Source organism: Salvelinus fontinalis, chromosome 15 (assembly GCF_029448725.1).
Source record: "Salvelinus fontinalis isolate EN_2023a chromosome 15, ASM2944872v1, whole genome shotgun sequence".
Classification (NCBI taxonomy): domain Eukaryota; kingdom Metazoa; phylum Chordata; class Actinopteri; order Salmoniformes; family Salmonidae; genus Salvelinus; species Salvelinus fontinalis.
This window is the reverse complement of record NC_074679.1, coordinates 37,091,536-37,110,193: the sequence shown is the minus strand read 5'-3', so window position 1 is coordinate 37,110,193 and position 18,658 is coordinate 37,091,536. Positions and strand designations below refer to the sequence as shown.

General features: G+C 40.9%; 1 protein-coding gene across 2 annotated transcripts in view; it reads left to right on the top strand.

Annotated features, from left to right (window-relative positions):
• Positions 1–18,658, top strand: part of prkd1 (protein kinase D1) — a 63,972-nt gene that overhangs the window by 25,061 nt on the left and 20,253 nt on the right. For both annotated transcript variants that reach the window (XM_055863622.1, XM_055863623.1), the window contains exons 2-3: positions 14,493–14,631; positions 18,025–18,156. In XM_055863622.1, coding sequence (XP_055719597.1) covers positions 14,493–14,631; positions 18,025–18,156 — 271 coding nt within the window. The remainder of the gene's footprint in view (positions 1–14,492; positions 14,632–18,024; positions 18,157–18,658) is intronic.

Here is an 18,658-nt window from a genome sequence, read left to right as displayed (position 1 = left end):
CAAGCCGAAAAACACCATCCAAACCGTGAAGCACAGGGTTGCAGCATCATGTTGTGGGGGTGCTTTGCTGCAGGAGGGACTGGTGCACTTCACAAAATAGATGGCATCACGAGGCAGGAAAATTATGTGGGCATATTGAAGCAACATCTCAAGACATCAGTCAGGAAGTTAAAGCTTGGTCGCAAATGGGTCTTCCAAATGGAGACCCCAAGCATACTTACAACGTTGTGGCAAAATGGCTTAAGGACAACAAAGTCAAGGTATTGGAGTGGCCATCACAAAGCCCTGACCTCAATCCTATAGAAAATGTGTGGGCAGAACTGAAAAACCGTGTGCGATTAAGGAGGCCTACAAACCTGACTCAGTTACATAAGCTCTGTCAGGAGGAATGGGCCAAAATTCACCCAACTTATTGTGGGAAGCTTGTGGAAGGCTATCCGAAACGTTTGACCCAAGTTAAACAATTTAAAGGCAATGCTACCAAATACTAATTGAGTGTATGTAACTTCTGACCCACTGGCAATGTGATGAAAGAAATAAAAGCTGAAATAAACCATTTTCTCTACTATTATTCTGACATTTCACTTTCTTAAAATAAGGTGGTGATCCTAACTGACCTAAGACATGGAATTTTTACTAAGATTAAATGTCAGGAATTGTGAAAAACTGAGTTGAAATGTATTTGGCTAAGGTCTATGTAAACATCCGACTTCAACTGTAACTGTTACATGCAATATTTTTTGTGGACTTTACTGGACAGAGGTTGTTCTCTAGTTTTGTGATAAACAGAGTTCCGGTTGAATTTATTCTGCCACTGTGTCTTCTTATTGTCTCGGCCTATAAATCACGGTCACAAGGTATATGAACGAACAGTGTATAGAGCAAACAATGCAATTATCTCAACACAATTATCTTTTCTGGCTTCCCCAGTGATTTTTACCCACGTACCACAACTGCTCACAACACACCCTATGAGCCCTGGTCAAAAGTAGAACACTATATAGGTAATATGTTGCAATTTGGGATGCATCCAAAGGTACAGAACATTTTTATACAAACCTTCTTCACAGTTAGAAATTAAACGTCCCTCTCTCTGTGGCCGCCATTTTTAATTAGCACACTGTGGACTAGAGTCTACCAGAGCCAGTGTAGAGTTACTGAGAGACTGCACTGGGGTGGTGTGGGCATGCCAGCAGTACTCAAAGAGCTGCAAAATAGTTTCTAATAAAGTGTGAACATACAGCAATTAAGGTAACGATGAGAAACTTAACAGTCCTAAAATAAAATTATAATTAAATATAGTGCACAAGTCAAATTATTGAAAAAGAGCCTATTCTCTTTGTCGACTCTAGGTGTGAGAGTGAGAGCTGGTCAAGAATACAGTACATTAGAGTACAGTAAATGTCAGATTCAGGTGTTAAACATCTCAAATGCTTGTTAATGAGTAGAGTATACTGCATAAGATCAGTTTCGTATGCATACAGTATACGTACTTGTTTAGCTAAGTGAGTGAGCACTCCATACCATGGTTATTCCCTGTAAACTGAGGTGCAAGTACAGTATGGTAACAGTTAGGAATTTGAGTTACAGTGAAACACGTTAATTGATTTTGTTCCAGTAATTAGTATTCAAAAACAATTATTTACTTTCTTTACTGGCCATGAACGCCCACCCATTATACCCCATGGTACCAATTATTTCCCAGCTCATTAATAGAAGAATCATTTCTAGCTTTCATACGAGACATTCTCTTTTAATGCATGCGTCCAATTCTAGGGTTGTAAAATTATGTTAACTTTACCAAAATCCACAGGTTTTCCAGAAATACTGGTTGGAGGATTCTGGATTTCCTGCTTATTCCCTCCTGATTCCAGGAATCTTCCAACTGAGATTTCTGGAAAACCTAGGAATTTTGGGAAGGTTACTGGAATGTTGCAACTCTATTCAATACACCAGTATCCCTGACACTTTCAATAAATCGCATCCATTATTTTGCAAGATAGCAATATGAACTGTGGTAGGGTTAGTCTAGACTAGAGCCTTCGGCTTACAATTGTGTGTTTTGTGAGCATTTAACTGTACTGTATACCATTCTGAGGGCTACAAGAATAGCAATAGCTGCAGCAAAAGCTCTTCTATGGCCGTGTGTGTGTGTGCGTGTGTGCGTGCGTGCGTGCGTGCGTGCGTGCAGAGTGAGGCAAAAAGACAAAAGCATGGTCGTCTAACAGTATTGACCAGTGGTTGTCTGTCACACCACAGCCAGCTACAGCCAGCCTGCAGAATGCATTGTGAGAAACAGTTTAGAGTGGTAGACATGTGAGAAACCGGTGCTCATACCACGCAGGGATAATACCCTGGCTGGAGACTAGAGGCTCATTGACAGAAATGCACAATTTTGGTTTTACAATAACAGCAGATGTAGGCTGCATGGATATGGGCCTCGAGCAGATGTAGACTGCATGGATATGGGCCTAGAGCAGATGTAGGCTGCATGGATATGGGCCTAGAGCAGATGTAGGCTGCATGGATATGGGCCTAGAGCAGATGTAGGCTGCATGGATATGGGCCTAGAGCAGATGTAGGCTGCATGGATATGGGCCTAGAGCAGATGTAGACTGTATGGATATGGGCCTAGAGCAGATGTAGGCTGCATGGATATGGGCCTAGAGCAGAAGTAGGCTGCATGGATATGGGCCTAGAGCAGATGTAGGCTGCATGGATATGGGCCTAGAGCAGCTGTAGGCTGCATGGATATGGGCCTAGAGCAGATGTAGACTGCATGGAGGTTGTCTGCTAATTATTTACGTAAAATGTTCTTTTTGCTTTGAGTGTTCATGCGAAGTTGTGATTTAGGGTTTGAATAATCCAGATTAATAAAGCAAAACTTCTTCTTAACAAAGTGTATTAGTTTACTCTTGGAACATAATGTTACTGAACTTAGTTTTTTATCAAAATTAAGCTTGAATTTCCTCTGTGAATTCTGCTACTTTTTTCATTTCAATGTGACTTTAGGCATGGTCCAAGCAATGTAATTTAAAAACGAATTTCCCATCACCTCACAATATTTTTGTACAGCACTGTTCTGGCTACACACTAATTGAAGCAAAACACAATTTCAAGGTTGACCTTTTTGTGTGGATAAGATGTTTAAAAATGTATATGAAGAAACATAATACAATTTTCCTGTTAATGTGTGGTTAGCCTTGGAATTCATCTTTCATAGTTTTTAATTCCTAATGCATTCAACACTAAATGTAGTTGATGAATTTATGAAAACAACAAATTCACATCCCCACTAGCAACAAAGGACCAGAATATTCTTCTCTCAGTCCACCTCTGACAGTATACTGTTGTTTTACTACTGGAGTGTTTGGTACCCTGATCCTCGCCATAAAGCATGTGTGAAATGCAATAAACCCTGTCTGAAACGAATCCTGGACCTGCACGAGAAGTGGGTCCAACATCCAGGACCAGAGTTCCATGTATTGTGACGCTGATCACGTGGAAACTTTTTGCCTGTTGTAAACAATCTAGCTCGCTAACATCATGTAGAATGTGTGTCTTGCTAATCGCACCCTGAAACGGTTATTTTCAGGTCTTGTGAAAGCAAAATGTATTCGGTAGAATTCTCACAAACGCTCCAGGAAACCGAACCAGGGTACCGAATTTCAAATGTGAAAACGCCCTAAGACACTTGTTGTTCAGCTGCAGCTGCTAGTGCTACTGATGTTTTTACATGTTTCTCTGTTCATGTCATTTTATCAGGCACATACGTATTACATTTTCAAATAAAGTTACCTGGCCATGAGAATACTTGCACTTTGAACTCGACTGAGACACTTATAGTATGGGGTCACTCAGACAGGGGTCACACAGTCAGGAATCACTGACAATGTAGAGCTTTACAGTGTCGATGCTGCAGCCATCAGGGTGAAAGCAAAGAAGAGGTTGATGTTCCAGAATGGAAGGAAGGATGTTTCTCTGTTACATGTTTCTCTGTTCATGTCATTTTATCAGGCACATACGTATTACATTTTCAAATAAAGTTACCTGGCCATGAGAATACTTGCACTTTGAACTCGACTGAGACACTTATAGTATGGGGTCACTCAGACAGGGGTCACACAGTCAGGAATCACTGACAATGTAGAGCTTTACAGTGTCGATGCTGCAGCCATCAGGGTGAAAGCAAAGAAGAGGTTGATGTTCCAGAATGGAAGGAAGGATGGGCACCACAACGAGATTGTAGTGTATAGCGTAGGCGTGAAAGGACAGAACGGCAGTTACAGCTGTATCGGGGATTCACACAGGCTGAAGCGCTTTCAGAGGCTATTTCCCCCTCAGCCAACGGACCAAGCCACAGCTGCTTCTAGCAGCGTTAAAAGCAGTAACTTGCTACACCATCCATGACACAACGTCAGCTAGCTACGACACTGACTGTGCCTATTGTTTGAGGGAAAAGATGGCCTTCAAATTGATGTTCTTTGTACATCGCACTTATCCATAAAAAAACATATACATGTATTGCAGGAAAATAAGTCTTAGTTGAAAGTGCCGCATCAGTCTCCCCCGAGAGGCAATATAACTAGTAACTAATGCCTATGGAATTCCTGTGCTTTTAAAGTAGCATATCTTCCCCATAGGGGGGTAAATGACAAGGATCAGCGTCTCTCTGCTTTTCTGGTGCTGGAAATGACATTCAGCAGATGTATGTGCATCCGTTGTGTCAAGTAAATGAATAGCGTTCAATCAGGAAAAAAGCCTTGGGTTCCGCTGCCATGACAACCCTACTGTTACATTGGGGCTGCTGTCATGGTGACCTAAGAGTCAGTACCACATTTAGGCCTATGTCTGTATATGTTTTTGTACAGACCTCATTAGAGGCTGACAAGGCAGAAATCTACTGCTATTAACTAGGTCGAGAATATTGAGATATACCTGTTCCTGGAGCTGTTTGAATTTCAACTTGACCAACATATTACTGCATTGCTATTAAGGTGTATCATTCACCACAGGATTCAGTTGGAATGCTCCATACACCAAGATAATATTAGATTTATAGTACAATTGTGAGATGTTTTGCTTAATTTTTTTTTTTTTACAATCAGTTCAAACTAATAATATGTCATCCATGTTTTGATTACAAACTACAATCAATAAATAGGAATTAGAGCTGAGCCTTCTCAATGTCAATAAAAATACAGATCCACAACATTCTGACAACCTTTCCTCCTGCAATAATTATTCCATTAGTCCTACTGAGTGTTAGTGTTCATTTGCTGTCAGACACAGCGCCATGTGTGATCTGTATTGACTGAATGGAGCAGAGCAAAGGCTCATGGGGATTTAGAGCATGTGACTTAACAGATCAATTACTGTCTCATTTATTAGTGGATGGAGTCATTGCTGACAGACTATTACAGAGCTAAGCTAGCAAAACTACATGAGGCCTGCACTGCAATACATCAGCTTTGATAGAGCTATGTTCATTTCCATGCCACTTGAAGTTTGCTTTCTTTTTGCCTTAGACAATATTTGGTAGGGATTATCATTGCTCATTCTCATAGATTTGTAAAAAATGTGTTAGGTCTTCTCCTCCTCTAGCTGTTTCTATTGCTTTCTTATCCTCAGCTGCTACCTTTTGTAAAACCAGGAATTATCTCTGAGTTATTACAATAATAATATTATACAAATCAATTCAGTGTTACTAACGAGTTCTAATTTGCTGTATTACAGCACCCCCTGAAAAAAAAATATATATATTTTTAAGTATTGCACTGGTCCTTTACTAGTCCTGTATTAGCAGACCGGTATAGCCGTCTGTAGCGTGGGCAATTTCTTTCTTTCTTCTTCTGCACCCCCTTCCTCCCCCAACCATTTTCTGGTGTGTGTGTGTGATGTGAGCTTAACTAGATGGTGAAATAGTGGGATTGGCTACATGTTGTTGTAACCAAGCTCAGCAGAGTAGATCAATAGCGGGTGAAGCACAGCAGTGGTTCCCTCAACATAGTACACAGGTCAGTCAATATGTTGCTCTTTTCTTTGACATTGGATTGATAAGGGGGATGTTATTCCTAAAACTGTTTAGTAACCACGTACATCGTTTTTAGACGTATAGTGCAAGTTAGGGCTGGGGGATATGGCCCAGAATATCATATCACAATATTTTTTGAATGTTTGACTGTATGACATATTTGAAGGCAATTTTACACTACCGTTCAAAAGTTTAGGGTCACTTAGAAATGTCCTTGTTTTTGAAAGAAAAAACAATTTTTTGTTGATTTTAAAATAACATCAAATTGATCAGAAATACAGTGTAGACATTGTTAATGTTGTAAATGACTATTGTTGCTGGAAACGGCAGATTTAAAAAAATATATATATGTATATCTACATAGGCGTACAGAGGCCCATTATCAGCAACCATCACTCCTGTGTTCCAATGGCACGTTGTGTTAGCTAATCCAAGTTTATAATTTTAAAAGGCTAATTGATCATGAGAAAACCCTTTTGCAATTATGTTAGCACATCTGAAAACTGTTGTTCTGATTAAAGAAGCAATAAAACTGGCCTTCTTTAGACTAGTTGAGTATCTGGAGCATCAGCATTTGTGGGTTTGACTACAGGCTCAAAATGGCCAGAAACAAAGAGCTTTCTTCTGAAACTCGTCAGTCTATTCTTGTTCTGATAAATGAAGGCTATTCCATGTGAGAAATTGCCAAGAAACTGAAGATCTCGTACAACGCTGTGTACTACTCCCTTCACAGTATAGCGCAAACTGGCTCTAACCAGAATAGAAAGAGAAATGGGAGGCCTTTTAATGGACAAAAAATGTGCTTTTCTTTCAAAAACAAGGAAATGTCTAAGTGACCCCAAACTTTTGAACGGTAGGTTATGTTTTTGAATAATAAAAGCTCTAAATATGCTTCATTAGTAGTGGGGCGCTTTTCTGTTTTCTGATTTGTTTTATACTATTCAATTACATTTCAAACCCGGTTTATAATTTTTTTGGGGGGGTGGCATTTTCATCAATTTCGGAATCTCCTGCACACTGTTATCCTTTCCACACAGAGCCACATTTGTTTTTTGTCTTTGTATGCCTTAATTTAGTCAAAAAGTAACTTTTTCTTTATCAGAATAATTCTTCTCCTATATGACCATGTATTTTCAACATGATATCATAGGAAAACGTCATCCTGGCACGTTATTGCAAAAAGGGTAAATGGTCCCTTGTAGCTGACATTTTTCTTAATACAGTCAATGAGAAAAGATGTGTCACAGGGTTGATGTATTTCTAATTTATCTCATGTCTGTCATTTGTTCTCTACCTCCTCTTTATCTCCTCATTCTCTTCTTTCTCCCCGTTATTTCACCCTCTCTACACTCTCCCCCTCCCTCACCCTTTCTGTCTCTCACCCCTCCCTCACTATCCCCCTTCTCTCTCCCTCCTTCTTTCCCTCCCTCCACCTCCTCTCTCCCTCTCCCTCTACTCTCTCCCCATTCCTCCTTTACCCTCTCCCCTCCTTACTCTCTCAGCCATCCCTCCTTGACCCTCCCCCCTCTTTCCCCTTTCTCCCCCTCCCTCACTATCCCCCTTCTCTCTCCCTCCCCCTTTCCTCTACCTCCACCTCCTCTCATCTCTCTCTCTCCCTCTGCTCTCTCCCCATTCCTCCTTCACCCTCTCCCCCTCCCTACTGTCTCTCAGCCATCCCTCCTTCACCCTCTCACCTCTTTCCCCTTTCTCCCCCTTGATACTCTCTCCATTTTCTCTCTCTCCTCCCTCCTCATCCTCTCTTCCACAGACAGGTTGACAGATAGGCAGGCACAGACAGGCTGACAGGCAGGCTGACAGACACAGACAGTTTCAAGTCAATCAACAACAAAAAAAGACCAATATCCTCTTCAATATTAATTCAAGAATTCATAAAAAGGCTCTTAGTTTCTAGAACTGTAAGACCATTGTGTCCAATCGAGGGCAAAAATGCTTTGGGTTGGTTGACTTCAAATTTTATATGTCGGCTTCCCCGGTCACTCATATGTAAAATCTGTGAAGATGAAACTTTTTTAAACCTTCAAAACCAGCCCTATTACCCAAAATTAAGTCACTTCCTGTAATCGCAGGAAGCTGAAATTCAATGTACTGTATGTCCTCCCGGGGACACTCTTTAACGAGTTTCAAGCCTTTACGTTAAGAATGGACTGTTCCACAAAAGATGGAAGATGACATCGAATGTTCCTGAGTGGCCTAGTTACAGTTTTGACTTAAATCGGCTTGAAAATCTATGGCAAGACTTGAAAATGGCTGTCTAGCAATGATCAACAATCAACAGACCAAGCTTGAAGAATGTTTTAAAGTATAATGGGCAAATATTGTACAATCCAGGTGTGCAAAGCTCTTAGAGACTTACCCAGAAAGACTCACAGCTGTAATCGCCTCCAAAGGTGCTTCTACAATGTATTGACTTAGGGTTGCAAATACTTATGTCAATTAGATTTCTGTATTTCATTTTCAAGAAATCTGCTTCATTTCTAAAAACATGTCTTCACTTTGTCATTATAGGGTATTGTGGATAGATGGGTGAGGGGGGAAAAAAGATGTCATCAATGTCTGAATTCAAGCTGTAACACAACAAAATGTGGGATAAGTCAAGGGGTATGGATGCTTTCTGAAGGCAGGGTATGTTAGCAAATGTTGTATGCAAAAATACAATTAAACATCACACACAATGTATAAACATATTACAATTGGAACAGGCCAACCATGATTCAACTTATCAAATCTAATGAGTTGATAATCAAGTGTGATATTGCTGGGTTGGAATAGAAGTCTGCTCTCCCAGTAAATCAGGGATCAGTGGAGCAAGGTTGGCAGCATTTCACCTGAAATGATGCTTTAGTAATAACAGCATACTTGTTACTACTCAATTATCTATTGTTGTTTAGACTAAGAAGTCTAATCTTTACATATGAGTTAGCTTATTTGTACATTTTGAAGTCATGAAGTGTTGATTATTTGAAGTGAAGCGTTTGAACTTGTTGTTAAACTATTATTCCAAATGAACTAGTGTTGATGTTGATCAATCACATATCACAGTCCTGCGATGAAGGGGTTCTGTCTCTGTGCCTGTGGTTGTATTCTCAAATGAACATTTGTAAGATCTCCAATCTGTTTTATTTGATTGTCACTCTCTCTGTGTATCAGCTACGTGAATCCATTTAGCAGCTTATCACATGGCAGGCATCGCCAATACAGCCATAGGCCTACAGCATGATGGAATTACTGGCCTTATGGTCAATAGCTAAACTCACATATTGTTTACATGTTGAGCTGAATGTTCTCAATTTAAAATCATACCAGTAGACAATGTATATGAGGCAAACCATATACCAGATGTTGCTGACATTAAAATGGTTCAGTGGCAATTCAACCCTTGTAATTTAGGTACGGCATACAAATAAGGAGATGACAATTAGGCTGCAAGAGCATTACAGGTAAGTCTTTGAGGTTCATTTTATTTTAGTTAGTTCGTTTTAGCAATGTTGCTTGCTAAATGATTGCATTTGTTTCCATATATAGACAGTACATGCTTCTATGTAGTATCACGGACCCTGGATAAGCTAGTGACTGGTCTAACACAGCTAACCTTTTAGTTAAGTAATATGCTGTTTTTATTAACATTTAGTTGGCTTTATAATTGTGAGAGAACTCGCTCGTAAAAATATTGATATGGCCAGCATTGTAGACCATTTCTCCCCTGTTGCTGACGCTTTAGTTCATCTTAACCTTATAAAATGTTATGTCACCAGTGCTTGTTTTGTTCACATTTTTATTCCTCATGCACCGTTGCTCCTACGTCACTAATCCGGTGATCACCTTTGGAGCTCCGGCCAAGCAAGGCATTTGATTGGTTTGATGTGTTGCGAGGCGTAACTGATTTACAACGGGTTCCCGACCCCTCTTTAGCTGATTTCTGCCATGGAACTTGCAACGAGGCTACCCTAACCCTAACCCTTCATGTCCACATCCCGGCTCAACCCTAAACCTCAACCCTAACCCTAGCTTCATGTCCACATCCCGGTTCAAACCTAAACCTCAACCCTATCCCTAACCCTAGCTTCATATCAACTCCCGGCTCAACCCTAAACCTCAACCTTAACCCTAGCTTCATGTCCACATCCCGGCTCAAACCTAAACCTCAACCCTATCCCTAACCCTAGCTTCATATCAACTTCCGGCTCAACCCTAAACCTCAACCCTATCCCTAACCCTAGCTTCGTATCAACTCCCGGCTCAACCCTAAACCTAGCCTTAACCCTATCCCTAACCCTAGCTTCGTATAAACTCCCGGCTCAACCCTAAACCTAAACCTCAACCCTATCCCTAACCCTAGCTTCATATCAACTCCTGGCTCAACCCTAAACCTAGCCTTAACCCTATCCCTAACCCTAGCTTCGTATAAACTCCCGGCTCAACCCTAAACCTAGCCTTAACCCTATCCCTAACCCTAGCTTCGTATGAACTCCCGGCTCAACCCTAAACCTAGCCTTAACCCTATCCCTAAACCTAGCTTCGTATCAACTACCGGCTCAACCCTAAACCTAGCCTTAACCCTATCCCTAACCCTAGCTTCATATCAACTACCGGATCAACCCTAAACCTAGCCTTAACCCTATCCCTAACCCTAGCTTCGTATCAACTCCCGGCTCAACCCTAAACCTAGCCTTAACCCTATCCCTAACCCTAGCTTCATATCAACTACCGGATCAACCCTAAACCTAGCCTTAACCCTATCCCTAACCCTAGCTTCGTATCAACTCCCGGCTCAACCCTAAACCTCAATCCTATCCCTAACCCTAGTTTCCTTTCCACATCCCGGCTCAAAATCATTTTGTGATCCTAATCGCCCCCTATTGATGCAATGTATTCACTTAGGCATCAACCCTGTGACACTCATCTTTTCCCATTTACTGGAATTTATTGACATAAGATTAATTTGATTGATGCTTATCTTTTCCCATTGACTGCGATGTATTGAGATAAAATCAGCTATTGTGACATTTAACCTTTTTGATTAAACGTGCCAGGATCACGTTTTCAGGCTGATAATGGCAGTTCATAATTTCACCACAAGGGTAGTGTGCAGATTTCTAGGGTCCTTTTGGCACCTGCTCTGCCTGTTCGAGTTTTATCTTTCAATTATTACATTTAACAAAGCAAACATTGGAATACTGTTATGTAAGGTATAAAAAATAATCCAAACCGGCATAGCAAAACACATTTTACCGCCCAGCCCTGGCATTGTGCTTGTTGACATAAAGCACACCATACTTTGACCTCAGACTTTACTTAGATTAGTGAAACGGAGAGTTAAAAATCCAATGATGTTCTACAACAGAACATGATTAAACAGACCATTCTTCTTTTACTGTTTCTAAATAGCATGGGTGCAACGTGACAGAATGTGCTGCCCTATCCAATATGTTTCTATCTGAAACATTCTGAATGTTTAACCTCACTAAATACACCACAGGTTTGTTTTGTATCTTTGCTCTGGGCTGTTTTCTAGTATCCTGGGTTTTTAATTTAATTAAGCACAATACATGTTCTAACTCCATTAAAATAGAGTAATGGGCCCCTAGTCTGCATCTGTTAATGTGGGCTCTTTTGCACCGAACTGTGTTGCCTGTTTGGTTAAACACCTACCTTACATTTACCAGAGAAGAACAATTGTCAAGTCTGTTTGTAGGCTATAGGCTTCTGCCTCTTGGTAAAGACTGTACAGTTTAAGTCGGAAGTTTACATACACCTTAGCCAAATACATTTCAACTCAGTTTTTCACAATACCTGACATTTTATCCTAGTAAAAATTCCCTGTCTTAGGTCAGTTAGGATCACCACTTTATTTTAAGAATTTGAAATGTCAGAATAATAGTAGAGAGAATGATTTATTTCAGCATTTATTTATTTCATCACATTCCCAGTGGGTCAGAAGTTTACATACACTTAATTAGTATTTGCTAGCATTGCCTTTAAATTGTTTAACTTGAGTCAAACGTTTCGGATAGCCTTCCACAAGTGTCCCACAATAAGTTGGGTGAATTTTGGCCCATTCCTCCTGACAGAGCTGGTGTAACTGAGTCAGGTTTGTAGGCCTCCTTGCTCGCACACACTTTTTCAGTTCTGCCCACAAAATTTCTATAGGATTGAGGTCAGGGCTTTGTGATGGCCACTCCAATACCTTGACTTTGTTGTCCTTAAGCAATTTTGCCAGGACTTTGGAAGTGTGCTTGGGGTCATTGTCCATTTGGAAGACCCATTTGCGACCAAGCTTTCTTCCTGACTGATGTCTTGAGATGTTGCTTCAATATATCCACATAATTTCCCCTCCCTCATGATGCCATGTATTTTGTGAAGTGCACCAGTCCCTCCTGCAGCAAAGCATCCCCACAACATGATGCTGCCACCCCCGTGCTTCACGGTTGGGATGGTGTTCTTCAGCTTGCAAGCCTCCCCCTTTTCCTCCAAACATAACAATGGTCATTATGGCCAAACAGTTCTATTTTTGTTTCATCAGGCCAGAGGACATTTCTCCAAAAGGTACGATCTTTGTCCCAATGTGCAGTTGCAAACCGTAGTGTGGCTTTTTTATGGAGGTTTTGGTGCAGTGGCTTCTTCCTTGCTGGGCGGCTGTCACGATCGCGTTGACATGAACGAGAAGACCAAGGCGCAACATGATTTGAATACATCTTCTTTAATAGAACGACGAAGATGATCACCAAACACTTATACAACACTAACAAAAAACAACAAACGATCGTGAAACTTCAAACGTAAGTGCACACACAGACTACTTACATCGACATAGACATATACAATGACCCACAAACAGCTAAAGCCTATGGCAGCCTTAAATATGGCTCCCAATTAGAGACAACCGAAATCAGCTGTCTCTAATTGAGAACCCATTCCGGCCACCATAGACTTCCCTAGACAACTACACCCAACATAGACACAGCTAGACACATATACTCAACACAAAACCATAACCTACAACCAACACCCCCTCTACCATATAATAACCCAAAATACACACATACCCCATGTCACACCCTGACCTAACTAAAATAATAAATAAAACAAATAATACTAAGGCCAGGGCGTGACAGCGGCCTTTCAGGTTATGTCGATATAGGACTTGTTTTCCTGTGGATATAGATACCTTTGTACCTGTTTCCTCCAGCATATTCACAAGGTCCTTTGCGGTTGTTCTGGGATTGATTTGCACTTTTCGCACCAAAGTACGTTCCTCTCTAGGAGACAGAGTCTCTCTAGTCTCCTTCCTGAGCAGTATGACGGCTGTGTGGTCCCATGGTGTTTATACTTGCGTACTATTGTTTGTAGAGATGAACGTGGTACCTTCAGGCGTTTGGAAATTGCTCCCAAGGATGAACCAGACTTGTGGAAGTCTACAATTTATTTTCTGAGGTCTGGTCTGATAACTTTTGATTTTCCAATGATGTCAAGCAAAGAGGCACTGAGTTTGAAGGTAGGCCTTGAAATACATCCACAGGTACACCTCCAATTGACAAAAAAAAGAAGCTTCTAAATCCATGACATAATTTTCTGGAATTTTCCAAGCTGTTGGAAGGCACAGTCAACTTAGTGTATGTAAACTTCTGACCCACTGGAATTGTGATACAGTGAATTATAAGTGAAATAATCTGTCTTTAAACAATTGTTGGGAAAATTACTTGTGTCATGCACAAAGTAGACGTCCTAACCAACTTGCCAAAACTATAGTTTGTTAACAATACATTTGTGGAGTGATTGAAAAATTAGTTTTAATGACCCCAACCTAAGTGTATGTAAACTTCCGACTTCAACTGTATATAACATTTAAGCTGTAAAATAAGACAGCATAAGTGCTATTAACAGTCTGCATCATTATGGGGCTCCTTAATCAGCATCATAGCACCAATGCAATTCCATTTGAAGAGGCATATTACTTTGCTGTAATTTATATTGTTACTGAATGGGGCTGTGATGAACAGCTTTGTAAATATCTCTGAAGCTGATCCTTTGGAGCTATATTATCAATGGGCAGTTGGGTATCAGTACTGTATCATCATTTGTGAAGGTTGAACCCTGGGCTCTGTAAATTGAATTTAGAGACAACATCATTGTTTCTCTAAATGTTATTAGGTTAATCTGCCCCCCTAGTCTGCTGTGTGAGATGCCTCCAGAAGGGTCTCTATGGAGACAGATTTCTTCTTGTGTTGCCTGAAAAAAAATGCATAGAAGGACATCTTTAATTTGACTATTAAGATATTGTTTTAAATTGTCTGAAAGGAAATTATTGTACATTTCGTTCCACTTAATCAACAAGCAATAGAACAATACATCTGTTTTGGACAGAACTATAGTCAACCAATCAAGATAACCTATCAAATGTTAACCCATGCCTGCTACTCTTTTGTTCTCTCCCACACAGTTACCTGAGTGTGGCTTCTATGGAATGTATGATAAGATCCTGCTGTTCCGCCATGTCCCAGACTCAGAGAACATCCTCCAGCTGGTGAAATGTGCTACAGACATCACAGAGGGAGACCTGGTCGAGGTGGTGTTATCAGGTAAGATCAGTGCTCACTACATGTTACATACTACCTGGTTGAGATGGTGCGATCAGGTAAAACCAGTGCTCACTACACACTACATGTTACACACTACCTGTTTGAGGTGGTGCTATCAGGAAAAACCAGTGCTCACTTCACACTACATGTTACACACTACACACTACCTGATTGAGGTGGTGCTATCAGGTAAGACTATAGTACACACTAGAACAGAGCTGTGTTTGTTAGACATCAAACAGAAGAAAATAAACTGCAATGGGGAGGAACTACCCAAACTTGACCAATAAGAAACATTAATTGTGGTTTTCTGTTGCAAAATGTTTCAAAACATTTTGTTACGGCTGCCATGATTGAAAACGACCCAGGGCCTCCTTAGGTCACACATGGCTCAATGTCTTTCTCTGGATTGAGGTGTTTCTATCCATGCCCTACGCATTTGAATATGTAACGTGCTCCTGTTTGAAGCTGAGTTCTGTTCACCTGTGTTCTGTTTCCATATAGGCTACTCTCTGTTTGCATATGTCGTATACATTCATATGACTTTTTTCCACACAGTGTTTTAATGCAATAGAACATAGGCCTATTGCATTCAGTGCTTCTCTTCAGCAGTTTTTTCTGTTAGTTATGTAGCCAATAGAATATACCATTTGATATAGGGAAGAGGGGTGAACTCTCCTATGAACCCTTGATTTTGGATAATAGCAGGAAGTGGAAGATTCCTTTTGTTTTTGTTCTAAATGCAGAACGTGTTCAAGCTTCATACAGATTGTGAACAGAGTACAAAGCATCTCCATAATAGCAGCTTGAAAAGGAGGAGAGAGATACAATGTTACCCAGCGTAATGGACTAATCAGACGACACAATGATAATAGTGAGGACGCAATGTTACATTTCATAGTCTCTAAATGGCATAAGCGTGTATATTTTCTTTGTGCTTAGCTAATAGCTACTGTATGGTTAATTTTACTCAGTCATCACAACAGACAAGAACATGGATAACTGGCTGCATGACAAATACAGAGCTAGAGGGCATGTTGGTGTCTAGCTGATATAGCCAGCTACAAAAGATCATTCATTCAGATAATACCTTAAAACCACCATAGGGTTAGCTGCCAATCAGAAACACCAACACACAAGTCAGGATCTGGAAATGTGGAACTATGCCAATATGCAAATTAACCAATTACTCTAAGTTCTAGCTCAGATGCCCATCTCTTGTGAAGTAATAAAGCATTTTCTTAAAATAACCAAATAGTAAGTTGTCACACAAATCTTGAATCATCTTTGTGTATTGAACCAGTGATGTCGCTCTGCTTTGTTTTGGCAGCTTTCTTTTCCCCTCCAGTTGTGTGGCTGCCGCACCCGGCAAAAAATCAGGGGTGTGCTTATCCTAGCCCAGGAGTAGGAAGTGATCGAAGTATCGCGTTTGACACTGCTAAAGTGTTTTTACAAACGCTTGGCAGGCTTTCTCTTCCCCCTCTGTGTGTTACAGTATGGCAGGTAATTTAGTTGTGGCTGTGGTACAGAGACAGGGGGAGATATTGGGTAGATTGACACCTCCACTACCCCCTGGCTGCATCCCTCGCTGGGAAGGAGAGGGCTCAGGTGATTTAGTGATTTACATGCCCAGATGAACACATTCTCATGACACTTTTTAATGACACACTCGACAGCTGAGAGAGCAGTGAGCACAGAGTAAAAGTAACACAGGAAGAACCGTACAACTGTCAGAAAGAAGCAGTGAAGGCTAGACTGTCTGTGATTATTAATTGTGATCATTCCACTGTGCGGCTGCTCTGAACAAAATGTGTCCTCTGTTGACTGTGGTGTGTAAATTGTTGTCTAGTTCTGTTACTGTTTCAGCATCAGAGGCTGCGCGAAGTGAATCCTAACAGAGAACTGCATGGATTCTAATGTGTGGCTATTGTGTTACATTACAAGAGGTCACATGTTGTAAAGGTTCACATGGGTATGTCTTACTGCACAGATGCCGCTAACACTGTCTGTGTCCGTCTGTCTGTGGTATTATTTTGTACTACTCTCGTTGTTCATCTCAGCTTATGCTAGCACTCACATTTGAGGTAGAAGATCAAAACAAGTTATAACCTTGTTCTGTTCTTGACTCTTGATAAGCTGAGGAAGTATGAGTGGAGAGAGCGTCATGCTAACATAGAGCAGCTACTATAGGAGGTTCACCACAGGGGCAAAATGCCAGAACACTTGTGGTCCACTGAACTCATCAATAAAATCATCAATTCCCTTCACAGAAAGAAACATGGTAATGGTTGGTAAATGAACATTACGGTGTGTTACACTATCCCAGAGAGTTGTTTTCACCAGCCAGTCTTCCTGTCAAAGATCGCACGATTTGTCTTTCCTCGGTTGATCTTTTTTGACTTCTGGAGCAACTTAATGAGTGTGAAGGAGGATAGGATGCCAAGAACACTTTTGCTGTTACCAGCATGAGGGCGTGAACAACGTCAATTTGTTACGCTGGAGCAGGATGGATGCTACTTGATGCAAAACGGGCGTGCACCCCAATCTGTAAACAGAAAAATGGGAGTGAGGAAGAAGGCAACTTTAACTCTATCCAATGATTTGTACATTGAACCAGTTTGTACACTGAAATGTAATACTCTAACACCATTTGCCATTGTTAAACAGTAAAATGATCAATACCGTGCCGTGCTGGAATGCAGATATACTGTGTATCATGTGAGCTGTCTTTACCACCGCAGTGTATCTTTATATTCATCAGTGTTTGTTTTCTTTTAGTGTTTAAAGTTGTGTAGCGGTAAAAGCAGAACTCAGCAAGCGGAAATGTCACTAGAACCACTTATTAGACATAGGTGTTTATTTGGATTAAGCCTACCTAGGTACCACATTCACATCCACACACTCATCTTCTGAAACATGTAATGACAGTTACAGGTTGTTCAACTTCCAACCATAGTTTTGCTTTTAAACAAAAGGCAAAACAATAATTTGAATAAATGTAACTAATTTACCAAGCAGAATGGCTAATCAGAATGTATTCAGCGTGCTGAGACAAGAATGTTGGTGGGAAGATGTGTGAGTTTGATGAGGCAGTCTCATGCTGAGCTCTCCACTCTATCCAATTTGCCCAATGCAGCCTAACAGCGTCAGCCAAAAACCACAACTCTAACTGCAGCAAAAAGCCTTTACCTCAAAATATACAAATACTGTACCAGCCAATGGCCAATCGTTTTTTGTATTCTACATTCATTGTAAACATGGTGCCACTACACTACTTCACTAATGGGTCACTATTCACAGAATACAACTCAGCTATTGAGTACTGCTTAAATCTGGGGAATGTGAGGAACTGTTGAAATTGAGTCATTGACTATTGTTGTTGACCTGTTCTAGCCTCTGCAACAGTGGAGGACTTCCAGATCCGTCCCCATGCCTTGTTTGTCCACTCCTACCGGGCCCCTGCCTTCTGTGACCACTGTGGAGAGATGCTGTGGGGCCTGGTGAGACAGGGCCTCAAGTGTGAAGGTAGGTACTGTACAGTAGGAGCCCTGGACTGCATCTCGAATGGCACCCTATTCCTTATATAGTGCACTACTTTTGACCAGAGCTCTGGTCAAAAGTAGTTCACTTTGTAGTGTAATAGGGTTCAATTTGGGACGCAACCCTGGGCCCATTTGAACACATTTCTTTAAGTTCCAGCACTGTTAAGGAACTCTGTAAGAGAGAATTAGGGTACATGGGATACAGGCCACCCAGGTGTACTCTAGTCTGAAGAGGTCTCCTCAGGGTTCATGATGAGCAGCAAAGCCCCTGCTTGAGAACAATGTGTCTTCTGTCAGGCTGAAGTGGTAGTTGGAAAGGAGTTGGATAGGTAGTGCATAGAGTGGATGGAAGCAGACAATAGCCTAGCATGTATAAAAGTTAGCAAGTACTTCTGTCTGACTGGAATGGTGGCCAGCTCATGAAGGAAACTCTCCCAAAGTTTCAACAATCCATGAATTACTTGGTCCGTCAGATGATTCCTACT